This window comes from Sparus aurata, chromosome 22 (assembly GCF_900880675.1).
Source record: "Sparus aurata chromosome 22, fSpaAur1.1, whole genome shotgun sequence".
In the NCBI taxonomy this organism is placed as follows: Eukaryota; Metazoa; Chordata; class Actinopteri; order Spariformes; family Sparidae; genus Sparus; species Sparus aurata.
The window spans coordinates 19,994,666-20,016,420 of record NC_044208.1 but is presented as its reverse complement, the minus strand read 5'-3'; the positions used below and the strand labels follow the sequence as shown (position 1 = coordinate 20,016,420).

At 41.5% G+C, this 21,755-nt stretch overlaps 2 protein-coding genes across 7 annotated transcripts in view; one reads left to right on the top strand and one right to left on the bottom strand.

Annotated features, from left to right (window-relative positions):
• The window catches only part of LOC115573986 (protein EFR3 homolog B), a 34,297-nt gene extending 33,422 nt beyond the window's left edge, over positions 1–875 (bottom strand). The window contains exon 1 of the mRNA XM_030405162.1: positions 737–875. Coding sequence (XP_030261022.1) covers positions 737–743 — 7 coding nt within the window. The 5' untranslated portion in view covers positions 744–875. The remainder of the gene's footprint in view (positions 1–736) is intronic.
• Positions 780–19,965, top strand: LOC115573985 (adenylate cyclase type 8). 6 transcript variants are annotated; one of them, XM_030405154.1, is made up of 23 exons: positions 781–883; positions 6,075–6,357; positions 6,518–6,576; positions 7,577–7,788; positions 9,137–9,862; positions 10,694–10,843; positions 10,997–11,127; positions 11,347–11,458; positions 11,567–11,694; positions 11,825–11,983; positions 12,576–12,810; positions 12,885–13,058; positions 13,149–13,249; positions 13,971–14,172; positions 14,633–14,725; positions 14,831–14,991; positions 16,014–16,095; positions 16,195–16,353; positions 16,688–16,834; positions 17,430–17,522; positions 17,625–17,739; positions 18,184–18,386; positions 19,751–19,965. In XM_030405154.1, the coding sequence occupies exons 4-23, from the start codon at positions 7,609–7,611 to the stop codon at positions 19,961–19,963; spliced, it is 3,564 nt and encodes a 1,187-aa protein (XP_030261014.1). In that variant the 5' UTR covers positions 781–883; positions 6,075–6,357; positions 6,518–6,576; positions 7,577–7,608; the 3' UTR covers positions 19,964–19,965. The 6 variants fall into 6 exon arrangements, with proteins under 6 accessions (XP_030261016.1, XP_030261014.1, XP_030261018.1 ...); XM_030405156.1 differs by lacking the exon at positions 6,518–6,576 and having other exon boundaries at positions 780–883; positions 6,246–6,357; XM_030405158.1 differs by lacking the exon at positions 6,518–6,576 and having other exon boundaries at positions 12,888–13,058.
• Positions 19,966–21,755: the final 1,790 nt, after the last annotated feature.

Here is a 21,755-nt window from a genome sequence, read left to right as displayed (position 1 = left end):
AGTTTCTCACATTAACAACTTCTCAATTTGGCTGCAATAAACACGTACACATGCAAACAGAAACTTCTCCTCTGTCAAGGCTGAACGGAAAAAGCCAACTCCAAACTTCTGTGTGAAGTTTCACACCCCCAAAAAACACTCACAAATTAACTTAAGAGTCCCAGCCGAGCACCAACTCCTATGTCCCTACCTTGAGGCTTCTGAGTAATTTCCTCGGTACATACACAGATTGACCGTATTAACAAAGAGATTAGCGATTAGTCCCTTCTATAGCAGCTCTGCTCTCTCTGTGTGCTGCCTCTCTCATTAATAAACATCTCACTGACACAATGGACCTCACTATCCACCCCAAGTCTCTCTCTGGGCGAGAGACACAGGGGGACACAGAGAGAGGAGGGTTGAGACAGGCAGAGAGAGAGGGGCACTGTGGGACAGCCATTCAGTCAGTGGGCTCGAGGTTCAAGGAATGTGGCAATCAGCAGATGCCAACACGGGGAAGATATCTGGTGAGTGATCACCACATCACATACAAACTCACAAATCTGGATCACTGCTGCAAAGTGTCTCTCACAAACACATTGTAAGAGTCAGCAGTGAGTTCGATTGGATTTGGATTGGACAGCTCTTAGAACTAGTTGTCATTTTCTTCTCCATTCATTCCTCCATTCAACTTTTGGAGGGTCATAATTAAGCCTTCAGGTTTTTTACAGGTGCACGATGGTTTCTTGTTGCTCACCTGTCATGTCGGATGCTTGTCACAAGGCGGCGTTGTTCTTCCAGGTTCACAGTGGCAGGGAGATGGGAGGCACTTCACACCGAAAACAGGTCTCCACCGGCGCGTCGAAAATCAGGAAAACCGCCGGATTGTCTTCGGCCTGTGGAAGTCAGTATGAACGAATTAGCCGATGGGCTAATGAATATTGTTGATATTTTAACATGTGTAAGATTACAAATTATGAGAACCAGTAGGTACTAACGTTAACCTGACCAGTGGCAAGCAAATGGTGTACGTTAATGTAACATATTTTTACTTCCGGACAGAAATTTAAAATAATGACAGTTGCTGGTAAAATATTAAAGATAATGTTAGCAATGCTAGCTGTCAAAGGCTTTCATATAGTCTAGCTGTGTCTTCTCATGGAAGCTTAAGATACTTTCCCTTGTTTTCCAGTCACGTTTAAACTTACACATCTAGAGAGGCTAGCACATATTATTCAAAGCTAGCATCTGTCTCTGCTAGCCTGATACGGGGAAAAGCGCTAGCAGCTAGCCACGTATGCTAACGCTAGCTAACATGCTTTACCAGAAGCCCCTGACTGGCTCTGAACATCAATTAGAGTCGACATCCATTTACTTACCATGAAGTGGACGAAATTAAAATCCTTAAATTGTGTGTCATACGGACAGTTAACGTCTGCCCCCGAGACTGAAGTTAAACTATGCCAGAAACACCGTACATTTAGTTAGTTAGACCAGCGTTACTCCCCTCGTAGCCACCAGCTGTTAGTGGCTAGCTGTTAGTGTGTGACAGCCCACCACAGCAGCTTTAGTCATGTTTGAACAGTCTAGACGTCCAGCCCAGGAACACGAATGGAAAAATAAACAGCGTTATCAGGCAAACCCTTGACCAGATGTCTGACCAAGTAATTGCTTTAACATTACAGCTTTATGAGTGTACTGTAATAATGTTGGTTTTTTTTTAATCAATGGATGATGTTACTGTAATGTCACCTCAATAAACTGAATTCCAGTTAAATGTGCATTACTGTTGTGCAAAAATAAGCAAGAACTCTAACTTTAAAAGTCAACAAAACATTAATAGTTGTATCATTTATGTGATATAAATGTATTTTCTGAAGATCAGATGTTAATGCTGTTTCTAAAGTAATGTTAATGTTTTTCTTGTTGCCATGTATTACTTTCAGAGTTCAGATATTTCCATTTCCCCAGATGTCAACAACAAAGCCCCCTCACTTCAATCAGTGATCCACTTTTCATTTCTTAAATTCCTGATCATATGTCCTTAATAAATGCATAACTGTAACAAAGTTAGCCATCCAGACCTGTGAAATACTGCCTACATCTCTGAGTTCATCAGCAATGCAAAAAGTGAATAAAAATAGATGTTTAGTGTAACAAAACTGCAATTCAGTGTGAATATCATGCGGTAATAAGACTAATAAAAACAAGTTTTAAATCACTATTCTGTCGGCTGTCTGTGAATGAGACCTGCTGATTTTGCAACATGTCTCTTTTCTACCAGTTGGTGACAGCAGTGAGTCAGGAGATCTGATCTGATTGGATTGATTGTTACCAGCAAAACAGTCTGCATTTTTTCTGATTATCCTCATGCCCAAAGGTGGTTCGATTGCAATAAAATCCCCTAAAACTTAATATTTTGCGGGACAGTATATTGCACTTGGTGTACGCGAGGCCTCACGTTATCTGCCACCTTTTCTGAAGTCTAAACACGGTGCTTCTCAGCGGACCACTTAACACGCTGAGGGCCTGTAATTCCCAGGGTCTCTTAAACCCACTAAGCCATCAGAACACTGAGTCTGTCATGTGGCAGTATTTTCATCCTGTGTGGTGTCTCTCTACCTGTTCAGCCGCCATAAGATGGTCGTTGGTGTAGGCCTCTTTTTAAAACCTGAGTGAGATTGAGCTAATTATGTCTAAGCTCAAGCTCAAAACAAGTGAGTCTGGGAGGTTGTCATTTGCAAGGCATACTATACATGGCAGTAGTAGTCATTATATTGCCATGCAGGAGGAGAAAATCATCACAAGCAGAGTTTGACAAGTAAAAGCTGACAAGTAAGTGATTGCTTTGATGGATTACCAAACTGTATAATACTGAGGACAGGGGGGCTTTTAGATATTTGGACACAGGGGCTCTCTTGTCTCATAATCTTTTATGTTTGCTTGCCAGTTTCAAAATATTGTTTATGCAGCATTTTGTAGATTTGGGGCGATATGGCCTTAAAACAATATTGTGACTATATCGTAGTGATGACTTTTGGTTATTAAATAGAAACTGATAATATTTTGATGATTAAATTAATGTGATTTTTGATAACTTATCGTACGTAATATGGATATGATGACTAAGTGTGTGAATCTTGGAGTCTATTAAAGCAAGTACAGAAAATCACATTACTTGACCGGTACCGGATTTCTTGGGTCAATGCTGATGTCGATATAAGGGAGTTAATACATTCCAATATCAATATATAGGCCTTTATTCCTATATATACCTAAATACACATTTTTTAAAAAATCATCTGTCAAAATCAGAAATTTATGATAAAGATGTTACAGGTTAACAATAAATGTTACTGTCCAAAATGACATTATTGCACTGAAACAGTAAACTTAACTGGGAAATGTAAAAATTATAAACTATCCCAATCATCTTTTCTCCACCCAGTTTCACTCTGACCCGACTGAGCCGTGCTTGTCTTCACTTTCAAGAGCTTTCAGCAACTGCCAGCAAAAGCTAGCATGCTTTCACCACCCGACTGTAGTCTCGGCCCCACACACTCAAGCTTACACAGCACATTTTGCGATGCACCACAGTCAGACACAAATAGGCCTCTGTCCGGCATATGTAAAATGTTTGGCAGGCACGCAGGCCCACAAGGGGCATGAGAAGGATCAGCTGATTATTGTGGACAGCCAAAGCACTTTGCCTTAACACTAATTAGCTTCTGCTCTTAGCAAACTAATTCATCCTAGCTCCGCCCTCAAGTGGACTCAAGTTCACAGGCACTCCAAATAGAGTGACCAAATAAAGTTACTCACATGTTTTGAACAAGGGAGAGACATTCACAGGCTTTTTTTTTAATTGTTTATAACGAATGTAAAGGCTATATGAGAACTATCTTCAACGGCTTACTCATCCTCTCTCCTTGTTTCTAGTAACAGTAACCTCTCATTGACCATTTTTAGGTGCTTTATTTAACGTTCTACACCATGCCAATGTGGTGGCGGTTATAGTGGATCTAATTGCCTTATAGACCTGGCCGGCTATTTTTAGACGCACAGTAATCAGCAAGAAAGGTCTGAGCTCTGCGGTTAGGTTGGGACAGATGGGAACTCATTAGACCAGCCTAAGGGGCCCTGTGCATTTGCATGGACACAATTAGCAAAGCATGTCTCAAAAACTTTAACCAGCTTAGGGACAGGGACCGCAGGCCTGCTGATGCTATCAGCCCGGTGAGTGCTGCTCATCATCATCAATACTGAGGTCAGACTGTTTCAACACACCTCTTGTTCTGGCAAATATTTTCTTCTGTTGGTCCACGTCTGATTTCCAGTTTCTGATGTGTTCTATTATGTCGTGTTTAAAACAAGAGTATATTACCAACAGGTAAATTCTTGAATCTGAATAACCTAATTCATCTCATGTGTTGAGGGATAAATAGTGAAAACAGCATCAGAGGATAAGTTCATCCAAGAATGAAAATTCAGTCACTATCTGTCTGGTGAAAACATTTCATGAGCTCTGCAGCAAAACAGCGTTGCAGCATTCTCCGAAACAAGATATAGATGGCGAAATAGATGGCGACTTGTTTTTAAAAAGTAAAAAACAAACCTTAGATGGCTTCATTAAGCTTGTCCAGCATAATCAAAATGCTATGGAAGCCTTGAGATCCCAAATAGATTTGATAGCGGACGTTATTTACGCCCTTGAGGCAGTCACTGTAGCTGCCAAGCTACAAGGGTTAGCATGCACCCCTCATGGAATGGGTGCACATACTCAACGGGGCATAGAGGGTTTAATCAATTTAGGATCTCTGACCTTCTGGAGACTTGGATTATGCTGGAAGAGCTGTATGGAGCCATTTTCTGTTGTTTTTCTGTTGTCCCTATCTACTTCAGTTGTTGAGGGGAATGGTGCAACGCCGTTTTCCCGTGATGCTCCAGAAATGTTTTCAGAATTCGAAACTTTACCCCACTTTCCATTGGCATTTCGGAGTGAGTAGATAAATAATTTTCAATTTTCATAAGTTTTGGTGGTGAATTAATTTTTTTGGATGTACCAACAGTATACCAGCAAATTCCAAGACACATAATGCTAAAATTATTTGTGCATTGGTTTCAGATAAGTCCTCGCCTTGCAGCCTAATATAGCAAGACCCACCATGAGACCAAAGACACTGGCTGTGGCTCAGGGGTGGACTCAGTGTCTTGTTATCTGAAGGTTGCTGGTTGGGGTCCCCTGGTCTGCGTGCCCTTGGGCGAGATACTGAACCCCAAAAATCGCTCATGATGTGCTGGTTGGCACCTTGCATATCAGTGTTTTCAACTCTTAAATGAAATAACATGAAAAAAATTAATTGAATCAATCAATCATCTACAGTGTCCAGCCTCTGAACACTGTGTTTACAAGTAAAAGGCAATTAAAGAAAGTAGTTTTCATAAGTTAAATGTTGTTTTCTTTGTATACCTGAAACATAGAAGTATTACAATCTTGACATAGCTTCAGCTTTCAAAACAAGAAAAAACACTCATTTTAAACGCCTAAATGATTTCCCCCATTAGGCTGTTTTGAATCCCACAAGAAGCAGCTACAGAGCGAGATGAAGTTGTCTCGTATTATAACTGAAGGGGAAACAGCTTTTTAATAAGGGTCTGGATTGATTAGATCCAAATGAACAACCTTGTTAGTCTTCATCAGATGAGTATGCCAACAGAGTTTTGTTTCATAAATGTCCCAGAGCTTATACAGAAGCTAACAAGTCAATGAAACACGATAAGACATGCATTTATTTGCGTGCATAGATGCACAAAGAGAGAGCAAAGGCAATGTAGAGGCAGCAAATATTTCTTTTTATTCTTTTTATTCTGTGAGGAGTTGAGAGTAGAGTTAATGAAAAAGAAAAATGCAGAGTGTGTTAAACTAAGAGTGTATGAAAAAAGGCACTAAGCGTAATGATCCAGCTGGCTTGGCCAAAGGTTGAGAGTGTTGCATCCATCTTGGAAGTTGTCTTGTTGCCAATGATCTCAGCTTTGCCGCCCAGTGAGAGTGGCTGCTGACTAAGTAATCCTCTTTGCACTCCCCACTCCTGCAGCTCTGCTTCGCGGCAGTGGTTGACTTCATTTCAAAACAGTCTAGGTGGTGACCTACAATCCCCAACACATCCTGGCTCGACCCCTCTCCCCATCAGTCTTGCGGGCTTCGTTGCGGTGCGGACTACTCCAAGCTTCATCCTCACTCTCATGGATTATGCCTTAATTTCCAGATCAGCATATGATTTCTGTGCGATGGAGAAAGAGGATTATGACGGACTGGCCAAACATGTATGGCATATGCTGGACATGAGAAGCAGATACACACTATGTAAAACAATACAGGTAGGTCTTAGATCCACGCCACTCGTGTTTGACAGACCTATAGCATTTGTTAGGATGAAGTCCTACACCTTGGTCTCACATTGAAGTTTTGCTCTACACAGCAAGTGTTGCTGGAGTTTTTAACTTCAGGTTTTTTCTACTCTGTGCACCTTGAAATCAGGTGAAATTGTGCCAGAAAACCTTACTCTGCTACTACACAACTCTCTTTGCCCAGAAAAGGTAAAAACAATGTCATTCAAGGAGCATAAATACAAGACTCATTGATAGCTTGTTCACTCTTGTGTGTTATAATGCTCACTGTGCCAGCAGAAAAATGAGTGACCCTCCCACAGCAGAGAAACTTTAATGTTCGCTGTGTGGTCAAGCTGATAAAATAAAAAGCTTCTGTGTTATAACATCGCTCACAGGGTGACTATCATCAGCTGCCATGATGACGGCCTTGATTTAAAAATGCAGCTCTTCTGAGATGAAGTGTTTTATTATATCCAGTCTGTGCAGTGTGGATACGTGGTGAGAAAAACTGACTGGTGACAGTGGATGGTGAGTGGGTGGGAGAGCAAGTATCTCACGCCAGAAGGACCTGGAGGAGTTAAACTCTGGGCATTAACCAGCTCAGGTCTAAATCTGGCCACAAGATAATTTGCTGGAAAGCCGCCCTTCTGCTGGCACACACTGTGTCAACACGTGAAGCCTGGCTTTCTCCGTCAGGCTGAACATTTGCAGCAGAAAACTGAATGCATAAATTGTCATTTTGAAAGAGTTTAAACATTTGATATGATTCCTTTTAGAGGGTGTGGACACACTCGTTTGGCCGACAGTATTTTCACACACAATAAAGCAGAGATTCTGATTATTCAGCGTTCAAAATGAGCTCAGTAGGTAGCGTTAGTATAGCGAGATGATGCCGTTGTAAATTTGGAGGTGGAGGTGGTGATTATCTCAAAACAGCGATCATCAGAAAAGGAAACAAACGGCAATTTGGACCAGAATCTTACGTCTTTCCATTAAAATTACAAATGCATACGGTAGAAAAAGTACACTACGAAACATCCTGCTTGTAATTTACTTAACTCTATGGATAAAATTGGTGTAGTGCTCCTTTAAGAATAAATATTCATTTTGTTGATAGTGAGAGAAAAGCAAGTCATGACCAAAAGCAAGGCTGACTCACTACTAATCACCATCTCTATCTCTTTTGTAATCACTCTTCCCACTCCAGGCTGCTGCCTTCTCCTGATCTGACACCAGCAGATGAGGTCAGCTCAGGTCATCACCATGGTGACCTTTGCTGAGACGACACAGGTCTCCCCGATGGAGCTGCGGGAGCCGACGGTCCGGACTGCGACCCTGTCCCCCGGGCTGAGGCGGAAAAAGATGCTGTGGCAGAATGCTGTTAAACACATCATTATTCAGCAGGAGCTCAGCGCCCAGGTGACTCATTATCCCAACTAACAATGTACATTTACTCAAGAGCTATACTGAAGTACAGTCTCATGGCATTGTGCTTCACTTGAGTGTTTCCATTTTGTTTTATTTTAGATGCTTTATTTTAAAGACATAAGTACAGAAGCTTAACTCCCATCCCCCACCCTGAGGGCGTCAGTTTAAGAAAAATAAATAGATAGATAAATATAGATTTTAGATAGAAGTATTTTTTGGCCTTTTATTGTTTTATTGATAGTACAGCTGAAGAGGGTGACAGGAAACAGGTAGAGAGAGAGGTAGCAACATGCAGCAAAGGAATCCAGGCCGGGAGTTGAACCCAGGTCCGCTACAAAGCCTCAGCACATGGAACACCTGCTCTGCCAAGTGAGCTAAACGGCGCCCCGTAATTTCGTACATTTAATAAGATTGCACCCATTGTAGTTAGCTGTATTTGGGACAGGAACAAGTTTTTCCATTTTCTGCAGCTTTGTAATTTTACTCTATTACATTTATATGATGACTTTAGCCACTTTGGATCATTTATACAACAGTATAATCAACAAATAAGTCATTCTTATAAATTAGACAGTTTCCCAACAATTTCTAAAGAAGAACATTGAAGTGATGCGTACACATGAATGAATCAATTATGACTACAATAGAATAATTCACTCTATACTGTTCTTAAACAGGTCATTCTGCATGATGAGTTCTTTTACTTTTGCTGTTTTACGGTTCATGTACTGGCGTTTTATTAATATATATATATGTATATATATATATATATATATATACATATATATATATATTCTCCTCTACAGAATTATGCAGACTGTTTGTCCTGAAGGAGAGATAGTATCCTCTAAACCCCCGCCTTGTTTTACACGGGACAATTTTTTACAGAGAGTGAAGAAAATGAAACGAAACTGAAATTCATCCCTGATGATATCTTGTTGGTTAGTTAACTGGTTGGCTGGTTGGTTGGTTGGTTGGTTGATTGGCTCATTTATCTTTTGGTTGGTTGGTTGGTTGGTTGGTTGGCTCATTTATCTTTTGGTTGGTTGGTTGGTTGGTTGGCTCGTTGATTTTTTGTGTGGTTGATTGGCTCTTTGATTGCTTGGTTGACCGGTTTAAGATTTTTGTTAACTTCTCAGGGATTAATTCTTGGATCAGGTCAATTTTGAGTGGTACTGGGATAAGGAGTTTGATATTGGATTGGGCTTAATTGAATTGAATGAAGGGCACTGTTGGCCCTTGGCGGTGCTATGCCTCTACTGAGTGCCATACTAGTTCTAGAAATGGTATGAAAGAAACAGAAAAACTGCTGTTTCTAATTTTCTTTCATGCCTGACAGGTGGGTGTGGAGCCGGCACGTAAAATCTTTGTGACAGACACCTACATGGAGGAAATCAACAAACAAATCCGCAACAAGGGCACACGTGGGGTCACAAAACGCCGCTCGTCCACATTCAGAACTCATCCTTCCCAGGCCCGGAGTTCCAGCTGCACGCAAAGCAACTTCTACTCCAGTGATGCTGACTTCTTTGTGCACTGGGGCCGTACAATCCATGGAGTCTACATACCCAGCCTGAGGCACACCTTCAAGTCTCGTGACCTGGAGAAACTCTACGAGCAACACTACTCCCACCAAAGACGCAACTCTCTAGCCATCACCAATGTAATCGATGCAGTGGCCAAGCTGCATGTGTTGGTTCTGTACCTGGCACTGGCTCCTGAGGCCGTCACAGACACTTTTCGTGGCTACCTGACAGCCATTTTCATGGTGTTAGCAACAGCACTGTGCATCTTGGTGTTAACCTGCAAAGACTCCATGTCCCCGCGGTGGCTTCACTACGCTGGCCTAGTCAGCTGGCTGTCGCAGACCACGCAGGTGTTGGGAGGACTTGTGTATGGACTAGAAAAAGACCCATCGTGGTACGTTTTGTTCACTTTGTTCGCCACATACACGCTGCTGCCGTTACCTCTGCTGTGGGCCATGTGCGCCGGCTCGCTCACCTCAGTACTGCACCTGCTGGTGGAAGTAGTGCGCTACTACAATGATGCCATGATTTTGAGAAAGGTGAGAAAATCATCCAACCAAACTACTTTTTGATCAGTTTTTTCAATCAGAATAACTTGTTGTGTCTGAAATTTTCGTTCATTCATCATTATGAAAACCTTTTCTTAATTTAGTGTCAAAGTATATGTTAATAGAAAATAATATATTTGATTCATTACAGATACAGATTCTTTTAGGACTTTCTGAGTTGTCTCATATATATTTACATGTTTTATGTTCCATATCCTAACAAGCTATAGGTTACGTAGAATTTGGTATTTTGTGCAATTTGGCATACCCCAAAGTTTTTGAGTGCAACCCCACTGTCGTAAATACAAATACCAGGTCTGTAACATGTTATGTGTTGAAAATTTGAACTATGAATGTATGTATCTTGAAGTGAACATGTATGTAACACTGTGAGCCTCTCACTGGAGATACAAAGTGCAGAAACAACGTATAGAGAAACCATTCGCCCTTTTACAAGACACTGAATACATCAAAATAGTTTAGAAGCTGAAGTTTTTAATGGTTCATCTTTGTTCAAATCCCCTCGATTGCATATTGTGCAGAACAAGTCATGTTTTGTCCATGTATTGGACTTGTTTTGGTGATACTGAAGGTACTCTAAACTTATGTATCCATTAATAGCAGCAGATTTGATTTTATTGATTCAGTTATACAGTATTTCCAATCTAAAGCCATTCTCTATATTCTCTACAAGCTTATCCTCGTGTTAATTAACAAGAAGAAGATGAATTTTCTACTTCTTATCCTCTTCTTAGCCCACATGTAGCGGGTTCTCCCTGGTTAAAATGAACTGTATGAATGCAAAATCTCTCTTGGGTGCAGGTGTTTGCCAAAGGCCTGCTGTACCTGGGTATGAACACAGCTGGCTTCTTTATCCACTATCTGACAGACCACGCCCAGAGACAGGTTTTCCTGGAGACGCGTCGCTGCATCGCAGGCCGCCTGAAACTAGAACGAGAGAACCAAAGACAGGTACTGCTGCCATTTACGTGGACACACAGTGTTGCGACCAATGTCGACTTATCACTGTTTTCCAGAAGTGCACCCCGAAATCTCTTCCAACCCGTACATAAACAAGCACGAGTCTAGTTTTACGATATATGATACATGATTTTTTTCAAAAAGGAGCGTCTGGTGCTGTCGATCCTGCCTCGCTTTGTTGCCTTGGAGATGATCGCTGACATGAGCACTTTTGAGGATGAGCTCAATCCTCACGAGTTTCACAAGATCTATATCCACCAGTACAAAAACGTCAGGTACACAGACACACACAGTTTGTATTTAGGCTTTAGTATATACATTTCTCAGGAACATCTGTTATTTTAATGTTGTTGATGATTCTGTAGGACTTTGTGGTGTCCTTTATAAAATGCAATCTGTAAATTCAGTATCAATGGGAATCTCTTACTTGATTTAGATGTGTGTGTTGTTAGGGTATCAACTCAATCACAACTTTCTCTCTCTCCTCTTTGCAGCATCCTTTTTGCAGACATCAAGGGCTTCACTCTGTTGTCCATGAACCTGTCGGCCCAGGATCTGGTCCGAACCCTTAATGAGCTCTTTGGACGCTTTGACCGACTGGCAGATGTGAGGATTTGAGTTCTTAGCTTGAAGATATAGTCATCGGTACAACTTCTGTTCCATCAACAATTTATTTTCTCCTTTTCCTGGTGTCCCATCTCGTCCTCATCACAGGAGCACCACTGCCTGAGGATAAAGATCCTGGGAGACTGTTACTACTGTGTGTCAGGAGTACCGAAGCCATCGCAGGCCCACGCCCATCACTGTGTTGAGTTGGGCCTGGCGATGATCAGCACTATACAGTCAGTCTTAACTCACTGGAACTCATTATCAGTGATCAATTTGATTTCACATTTTTTTAAAGAGCAGGTAGCAAGAGAATGGTGTTAAATTTTAACAACTATTGGTTACTTAACTACTCACCAACACCAGGTACGTGCGGAAGCAGCTGAACTTCGACATGGACATGAGGATCGGGATCCACTCGGGTTCTGTCCTGTGTGGTGTGCTTGGCCTGCAGAAATGGCAGTTTGATGTCTGGTCCTGGGATGTTGGCATCGCCAACATGCTGGAGGCTGGGGGGATACCAGGGTGAGCGGGAGTGGTCCTTTGATGCAAAACATGTGATCTCTGCTTGGGTTCCCAATAGTTTTATGTTTAGCCCCTGTAGCTCCTGTTTTTCTTGGTGTTGTGTGAATTTCCTTAACTTTATGAAATTGGCCTTAAATTTAATAAACTGCTTCGCAATATTGCGGACCCTCCATAAGACAAGATTGTATACTAAGGATAAGCCCTCGTTATTTAACTTAAAGGGACAATATGTAGTTTTGGAGATTGTAATATTTATAATATTAATAAGGTAATAACACAAACTATATACTGCATATTTAATTCCATAACTGAATAAACAAGCTGGACTCAAAGGATAATGAGGTTCCCAGAACACTGTTTGTAGCTGAGAGGTGGCAGGGTAAAACAGTACGACAATGCTGCTAAAAGGTGCATTTTCACTCCTCTCCCAACTTTCAACAGGGATACAAAGTACAAATGCATTAAAATTCAACAAAGTGCCTAAACACAAACTTTCTTACTTTACAGTGACAGCAAATAATGAATGTCTTCATGAGAGCATTTCTTTGTACATCACCAATATCTTTCTCTCCTTCTGTTCGCTCTCATCCAGGCGTATCCACATCTCGAGGGCGACCCTGGACTGTCTAGAGGGCACCTACCAGACAGAAGAGGGTCACGGCCGCGACAGGAACGAGTTTCTACGCAAACACAACATCGACACTTTCCTCATCTGCTCTCAGGAGGAAAGGAACAAAGTTGACCACGCCGAGCCGCCCAAAGTCCTGAAAACAACTCGAACCTGGAATCCAGAGATGCCCTTGGGGAATGCCACTGACATGAACAGTGTAAGCGCAAGGAACACAAAACTATTGATATTGCTCCCACCTGATTGATCTGACACCACCATATTCTTCCCCAGCAGATCTTGGCCTCTTTTACGAACGGCTCGGTGCCCAACATATGGCATTCCACCTCCAAGGAGATTAACAAACGCATCAAACACGCCATCGAGGTCCGAAGCAGCGATCGGATGCACAGGAAGCACATCACTCCGCTGACCCTGGTGTTCAAAGACACACACATAGAGGACAAGGTACACAGGTGTAGATGTTGGTACAGGCAGGAATTTACTAAGTATAACAGAGCACATGATGTTGACTTTGATCTCCTTTGGTTGGTCCAGTTCTCCCAGATGAGGGATGAAATGTTCAACTCCAACCTGATCTGCTCCTTCATCATGCTCCTGTTTCTCATGACTGTCCAGGCGCTCATTCCTGCACCCAGGTAGGAAGACAGCGACTTTGTCAAGTGGGAGTTCGTATTGTTGCTATTGTTCTCTTTCTTTTTATGGGTATACCAGTACAGAATAGGTCATTTATGACATTTTATTTGAAGTTGAACTCTGTCAAGTTTTGAGTTAATGGGTTTAAAAATCAATAAGATTATTATTATAGGATTATTATAAGAAATAATCAAGATTACCTGATCAGTCATCTGATTTTTCCCTGAAAACAAACAACAAGCCTGACCAGGGACGAAGACTGCAAATTAGCTGAAGCTAGACGTCTTATATGCATCACATTTTCCCATTTTCTGTGGCAATGTTGTATGTATCGTCCCTGTTAAATAAACATTAAAAATGAAATAAATAAACAAGGTAAAATAAACTTAGAGAATGTGACGCTTTTCACTTACTTGCTTTATTAACTGAGAAGTCATGGATTGCAGCTTTAAGTTATAATACATTCATCATTTAAATAAACAAAACGATTTGTATTTGATTTGTAGAGATTTAACAATATAAAAGAATATGAACATTCAAGAACATGTTTAAAGCCCATGTGTGTCGGATTTGTTTTGTTTTTTTACTGTGCTATCTGAAGGTTCAATTGAGAATGATGTGTTTTTTAAAAATTACTCTCCTCTTGGTTCTTGATTCTACGTCCAACTAGAATCTTTTCTACTGTACTCACTCTCTTCCCTTTCCTCTCATCGTCCTCTGCAGGCTGTTCCCAGCCGTCCTCCAGTTCTCGGTCTTCCTGCTCGCCTACATGCTGCTGCTGCTGTTGGCCCTGGCCGAGGAGTTCAAGTGGGCTCCTGTAGCCTTGCAGCACTTCTGCTGCTGGATCCATGAAAACAACAGCGCCCGCAACCTCCTCACCCTCACTGCCATTGCCGTCAACTTTGGCTTTGTCTCTACAGACATGGTGAGAGTCTGAGCAAGAGCGGGCCAGATTTATACACGTGGAGGTGTTGAGTTTATTTTCTGTGCCACAACTTTCCGTTTTACTTGCCACTGGAGAAGTTTCCACAAGAAAGTGAAGATTGCAAATTACAGAAATGTCTGAAAATCCAGTCGAAAGCACAGTCAGTCACTTTCATATCGCTTCCACTTATTTGAATAATCCTCTGCTTAAATGTAAATGCAAAACGGAGAGAGTTGAACCTCCATGCTGACATGTAAAGTATTCCTCAGATGACAGAAAAACTTTGCTTCCAGACACTGACTGGCACCTCACTCCAAATATAACTAAAATATGCAAAAACCAGCTCAAATCTTTAATACATTTGAATACAAATTGTGTTTCTGTTTCAGTGTGACACGCCTTTGTTCAGTCTTTTATCAGCCGTCAGAGGTTTTATGCGATTTGCATATTTTGTGTTCAGGTGTGGTGCATTCTCACAGACACAGGTGAGGCCGATGTAATGGACAGAACCAACACAGCCTCCCATCCACTCTCCATCTGCACTTACCCCGAGGTGAGGACAGGTTTAAACAGACACGCAGATAAAATATAGATAATGAACTTTAGGAGAAGTCATGTGTCCGTGTTTAACATTTCGTTCACTGCCTCGTCACCTCAGATCTTTGTATTGAGTGGGGTGATCGCCATGGTGACCTGTGCCGTCTTCCTGCGTCTCAACTCTCTGCTGAAGCTGGCGGTGCTGCTGTTGGCAGTGGCTGTCTACTCCTACCTCATCCACTTGGCCTTCCTCACACTCACACGCCAAGATATGGTCCACAGGTCAGCGGCAGCTCAGGCTGCGGGCACGCAACTGACATTTCATTACATTCAGTGCAGTGTCCACCTTCATAAAGGCTCTGGTCAGGAGCAGATCCCTGTAATCCAATTATGGTAAAAGAAAAAATCAAAACCAAGTGTCGCCTTGCCTTGAGAGAGAAACAGGATTTATTTATGAAAAAAAATAATAATAATAATAATTTCAGTTTCTTTTATTATTAGAGATGATGTGTGTTTGGAATGACAAGTGTTGATTAATGATAATATCCAAATACTTATATGTTGGGACCATTTCAATTCAAACTCCTTGAGGAGTCAAGATCTTTGAAATAGTCGATGGTAACTTTTCTATTTTCAAATAGTATGAATTTGGATTGGTCAGCATTTAAATCCAGCTTGAGCTAAGGAAAATGGGTCTAAACAACATTAAAGGCAGACTGCAGGAATTCAAGAGCTTGTACTACTGAGGAGACAAGCAAAATTATAAAGTGGTATTTAAAAATGATCCCAGAGATATCGAAAACACCAGTGGGCCTAGTATGGAACCCCGCGGTAGGCTTATTCATGCAGTGAGGAAGGAAGAGAAAGACCTATGAGGGGTGCAAGTCACAAATATTAAATGATTTATAAAAATTTGCAAGCGATTTGATAATTTAAAGCTGATATAATTAAAAACAGCCACGTTTTATCATTATATTCATCCTTTTATCATTCACACACAATCAAACATAATCCATCATTTAAAGGTAGGTGTCCTCATGGGTGAAAGCAGCAGAAAAATAATGAACTTAAATAGAAGTGATACAAATGCTTAATGATTAATAATGAAAGTCATAGAAATGTATGTTTGATACTTTCACCCCTCGTAAAGATGCACAAACTGGGCACATTGTGTAATTACATTGTGTGTTTGATTGTTTTGGTCACTGTGTGTACGCCTACTATACCATTATTGCACTGATCATATCTTAAGTGGCATTCATAACATCTCTGTGTCCCATCTCTCCTCACTAACATCTGCACAGGTCTCACTATGCCAGAAGAAAAGGAATTTCCATCCTCCTCATGGTCATGTTTATTGTTGCTGTCTTCTACAATGGACGACAGGTACCGTTATTTGGTCGAACATATTAGTAGATGGGGAAAAGCGTCTGTGGCACACAGGCAGGTGACCTACGATTGTTTCATTTAACCTTTACCTTCCAGTGGGAGGCCACTGCCAGACTGGACTTCCTGTGGCGTCTGCAGGCCCAGCAGGAAGTGGAGGACATGAGGGAACTGCGTGAACACAACGAGTGTCTTCTGCACAACATCCTGCCTGTGCATGTGGCGAGACATTTTCTGGACCGGAGCAAGCATGATGAGGTGCAGAGAAGCCTCTATTTGCACTATAACGTCAAATGATTTGGCCTTCGTTGCCTTTATCAAAGGGCACAAAAATAGAGAGAGAATAATACAATTGTGTTTGAAAATAAATTTATTTAAATGCCGATTGGACTGTTACAAATACACAAGTATATAAGCTGCTATTTATGCCTTGAATATTGTTACAAATAGCACATAGAACCTCTCCACTTTCAAAACAACAGCTGACCTCTTCCCTTGACTATAAGTTGTACTAATTAAAGCGTTTTTACTAGTTAAACAAAAAAGGAATACCCAGTAATGATGAACATTTGTGGCAACATTTTCATTCCAGGAGCTTTACTCACAGTCCTATAATGAAGTGGGTGTCATGTTTGCCTCCATCGCTGGCTTCAATGAGTACTTTGAGCAGAAAGAGATCAAACATGAAGGAGTGGACTGCCTGAGACTCCTGAATGAGATCATTGCTGGCTTTGATGAGGTAAATTGTGCAAATTAGTATAGTATTGTAACGCATAATTAAAGGAGACGTGTTATGCTCAATTTGTGTTACTACTATAATATGATTACATGGCACAAAGCTAAAAAAACACACCAGTTTTCCTCTTCTGTCTGAAACACTCTGTTTTAGCTCCTGTCTCTTGAAGGCCTACCCTCCTAAGGACCCAGTCCCCTCTGATTGGTCAGTCCACACATGCCTGAACCAGCACCGCTAATAACGACAGAGCAGCTGTACTAAATTATCATTATTTATTTATTTATTGCTAAACTAACCGCAATATGCTTAAAGTATGGAAATGTGTGACTCTGTGACATAGCGTGATGTCACAAGGTCACGGAATCAAAGGCGGGACTACTGATGAGGCCTTCAAGAAACAAGTTTTTTGTGGGAGAGAGGAGCTTCTGTTTTTGCGTTGACATTTTTAACTCCCAAGATGCAAGAGAATCTAAATAAAACAACTGAAGGAAAGCAATTGATTGGTTGGGGATTGATACCCCATGCATAGCTCAGCTGCTATATATAACATGTTATATGTAAATTCACATCTTTATCTCTCAATGTTTCTTTTGCCAAGTTGTTGGAGGAGTCGTACTTCCACTATGTGGAGAAGATAAAGACTATCGGGAGCTGCTACATGGCTGCCTCTGGCTTAGCTCCAGACAGACAGGTAGGAGATCCTCTTCCACACGCTGCTATTTTTTATTTTTTGTTTTGACTACGTCTCTTTCTCCCTGTTTCAAACCGTTAGTCTAACTTTGACTTTTCTCAGACGTCCATGGATGAGTGGAATCACCTGAGCGAGCTGGTTATGTTTGCGCTGGCAATGCAGGAGACCTTGAAAGAGATTAACCGGCTCGCTGCCCAAGATTTCCAGCTGCGCGTGGGTAAGTGACTAACCTCCTACACACACATTGATGATGGATGGTTGACATAAACGACTCTCTGCAAGGATTTCTGGTGTCGTAGGCTTAATTGTAATTAATTTAATTAAAGCAAATACGGCAGGGCTCCCATGGGTCCTTCAAACCTTTGGAAGTTTTTGAAAATAGAAATCAATAGAAGGGATCAACGGATATAGTTACATCCCATTACTGAAAAAACATATTACATGGAGTACAACGGAGTATTTCAATTTTCTGCTAATCTAAACATCCACACCCATACACTTATTTGCTCACCTTGGTTACAAGATTTTCAATGTTACTATTATTCATGCAATGTAACCACTCAGTAAGTGTTTTGGGCCAGAAAGTCCTTGAGAAGCTCTTGAATTTCATGTTGAAGAAGGTGTGAGAACCCTGATCACGCCTGTGTTGCACTTGGAACAGGCATTGCTCATGGGCCGGTGGTCGCAGGGGTGATCGGTGCCACCAAGCCTCAGTATGACATCTGGGGGTCAACAGTGAACCTGGCCAGCCGCATGGACAGCACCGGCGTGAGCGGACGCATCCAGGTGCCCGAGCTTACGCGCAGGATCCTGGCAGAGTGGGGTTTTGTCCTGGAGCTGCGAGGAGAAATCTTTGTCAAGGGGGTGAGTGGCTGAAGGATGGAGACGTGTTTCCTTTGATTTGACCTTAAACAAACCCTAGCACCTTCCAAAATGCTGATGCGTCACTGGATAGGCTCAAAGTTCAGTGAAACTGCTATAAACCTTTTTGTTTTGTGCAGATTTCTCATGTTGACATATATCACTTTTAATGTGAGAGAAAGAAAGAGAGACATTTTGTTGCATCCCTTTTGTTGTCAGCTGTCCAACAGTGTCGTTAAATTGAGCTGTGTGCATATTACAGCCGGAGTCAGAATCAGGTTTATTGTCAAGTGACTGGCAGTTGTGTTGTGTTGTATCTGTAAAGGTGTTAGAAGTAAATGAAGAGTAGAGTAGAGTAAAGCTTTTATGTCTCTGAGGGGCAATCCGACTTGCAGGCAGTCAAAAAAAAATGCAAATGGCAGTTTTGTAGTTTGTAGAATACTCGACATTCTGACATGTCACAGTAGGAAAAGCACACACATTAATATGTGCTTTGGGCTTAATGTGCGTTTTTGCCACCATCTCATTTCTGGACCCCCTTGCTCTGACAATGTCCATCTTTAAACTGACACTCGCGCTTTTAAAGTTTAATGACTGTATCTTGCACACTGACAAAAATCTGTCCACAGACACATGAACATGCGGCCAAAAAACACAAAACTGCCGCCGATACAAGGACCACATTATGCAATGATGACACACACGCGGTATGGTGAAAGCACTCCCAGCCGATGCTGTCGCAGCTGGTAATGCAGCTTGTGATGATGGCTGATTTGCATTTAGGGCATTGTGCATGTTGGCTCACTGTCACACCATCATGACTGACTGGGACATTTGGATAGAACCGGGTCCACTGGTAATGTTGTTAGTAACACCTGTTCTTCTACCACTAGAAGACAAAATGTCTTCTGTATAAATACACTGAATGTCACTATAGATTAAGAAATATATCTGAAGTTTGAGCCCTGAAACTGACTTACCTGAATCCAAATCAGTCATTATTAATTTAATCAGTGAGACCTGTGGTGTCAAAAACAAATGCCATTAAAAAAGGCTGTTACCTCAACAAATTTACAGTGGATCATCAGCCTGAGAGAAGGTCTACTCAGTCAGAATAGCTGCAGTGAGAGTGGACAGATTTAAACAGCCAGCACTAATCAGCACAAGTGTGGACGTTAATTCTACTTAACAGTAGAAGAGGGCAGTGAAACAAGGGAGACATCTACTGGTGGAAGGAAAAAACAGACAATGAGATGCATCACTGTTCCAGGAGAAATGTGACTCTCCACTGAAATCTCCATGTTTGTGAGGAGATCTTTACAGTAAAGTATAGAGGACACTCTGTGACCTCTGCCTTCTTTCTCCAGGTGAGCGAGCAGCAGGGGAAGGTCCGCACCTACTTCATCAGCACCATGCGCAGCAAGATGGCCAACATTGCGAAAAACGGGTGTGTGGGGGCACGGACGGGAGGAGGACGCATGACGCTGGCGGGAGTGGTGTTCGGTCTCGTTCAGGCCAGAAACAAGGAGAAGCTGAGGGAGACCAACGGGGGGTTCGGTTTGACTCCCAGCTCCCTGTAATATGCTGAGGGTGTGGTGGGGTGGGGGGGGGGGGCACCACTTGCAGGTAGAGGAGGACACGGGCCTGCCATATTGTTTTTCTGCTGGTTTACAGTTTCGTTTGCTTTGCCATGACTTACTTAGCTGCACAAGCGGAGAGAAGGGTGTTAGCCTTTGTTCCCATTTCATCCGTGACTGTGTCCTCCTCTGCAAAAAAACAAAACAAAACACAGAAATGTTAGAGGGTTGGGGCTATATTGTGCTTAACCGACACACAAGGGAACTCATTCATGGGCCTCTTTGAATCTGCATCTTGAGAGCGCTGCTTACAGTTTGTCAAAGTTTGCCAAATCCACATGTAAGAAGCACTGTTTTTAGTTCATTTTGTACAAAGCTAAAGAAGGCCAAGGCCGACAAGTCTTTTTTTTGTGGTAGTCCTCAGACCTCAAAGCCAAAAACACAGAATACCTCAAAAACAACCAGCTCAACCTCTCCTAGATTACCAATGGCCTATACAGTACTGACTAGTGTTTTTTTTACTCATAGCATTATTTCCATTTTCTAGTGCATTTTGTACTTTAAGCTGACACGTCGTTCCTACTCAGCCACTGTTGTCCAAACTTTTCTGTCCCCGTATTTGTCTTTATTCAGCATTATTCAGCAAACAGAGGGCCCCATTATTTATGAATCAATCTCTGCTTGGTTTTTATATATGAATCCCCCTTTTCTGTAAATACTTAAATCCGTGTAGAGCATTATTTCCTGTCAGATTTCACGTCACTGTGAGTGATGATCTGGGTTTCTGAGATTTCTTTGTTAAACATCCGACCGATCTCACAGTAGCCAAGTTTTCGGTTTTGCCTCAGCACGCTATAGCTCTCCAGTCTGTTACTTCATTTCAGTTATATTTCCGGTATTCATGTGGCATACCTCAGATTTACATGTTTAAAAAAGTTTGGCTTTCTGGAAATGCGATGTGTAACAACAAAGAGATGACACTGTGTTATTCATTTGTTCCTAGGGATGTTATGCTTGTATTTTTTTTTTTTTTACAAAAACATTTAATAGTCTGACATTTTCCGCAAATAAACCCAGTGATGACAACAAATCTGACTGGTGTGTTTTTGTTTGTTTTTTTTTTTTTTCATTTTAACCATGCACATGATTCATTCTGATGTATTCAAGTATTTGGGTTTCCAACATTTCTTCACCTCAAGCACAAATATTTATGCATTATTGATCTTTTCTTCTGGGTGAACATGTCTGTATTTAGGTTGTTGGGTCCACATGCATGTATACATAATTTAAACAGGGCAAATTGCTTTTTGTTTGTTTGTTTGTTTGTTTGTTTGTTTGTTTTATAGCAGAGTCATGATAAAACAAAACAAAAAACGATACAAACTATTATGCATTTTCTCATCTGTTTGCCATGAATTGATTAATCTCTCTGTTATCAGGAATAGAAATCATTCTCTACAAGAACAGTTTGATTGGCGCCCCCTGTACTCACATTCTGCTCTGATTCGGGACGATCCCTCTTGACTCGATTAGTTCTGGCTGCCACTCGCGCGGGTATTCCCTTCGATCGTCTATTATTCAAGATGGATCACTCGGTAGATGTAAAATATCGGTTCTTCTTGGATAGATACAGGACAGGAAACGTAACTACTCTACAAAATAAACTCCCTGAGTGACTGACACAACAAGCCACCTTTAAAGAACAATATATACGGACATTTAATATGATTAATTGAAGGAAGGGGCAGTACCCAGGATTTTAGAAGTGCGAAGATTATAAATCACAACCCATCAG

What these genes read in the sequence shown, in the direction of transcription:
- LOC115573985 (XM_030405156.1), top strand. Translation starts at nt 7,609, where the DNA reads ATGAGGTCAGCTCAGGTCATCACCATGGTGACCTTTGCTGAGACGACA. An exon ending in AGCAGGAGCTCAGCGCCCAG is followed by an intron (nt 7,789 to 9,136) that starts GTGACTCATTAT and finishes CATGCCTGACAG; the next exon opens with GTGGGTGTGGAGCCGGCACG. An exon ending in ACACACACATAGAGGACAAG is followed by an intron (nt 13,059 to 13,148) that starts GTACACAGGTGT and finishes TGGTTGGTCCAG; the next exon opens with TTCTCCCAGATGAGGGATGA.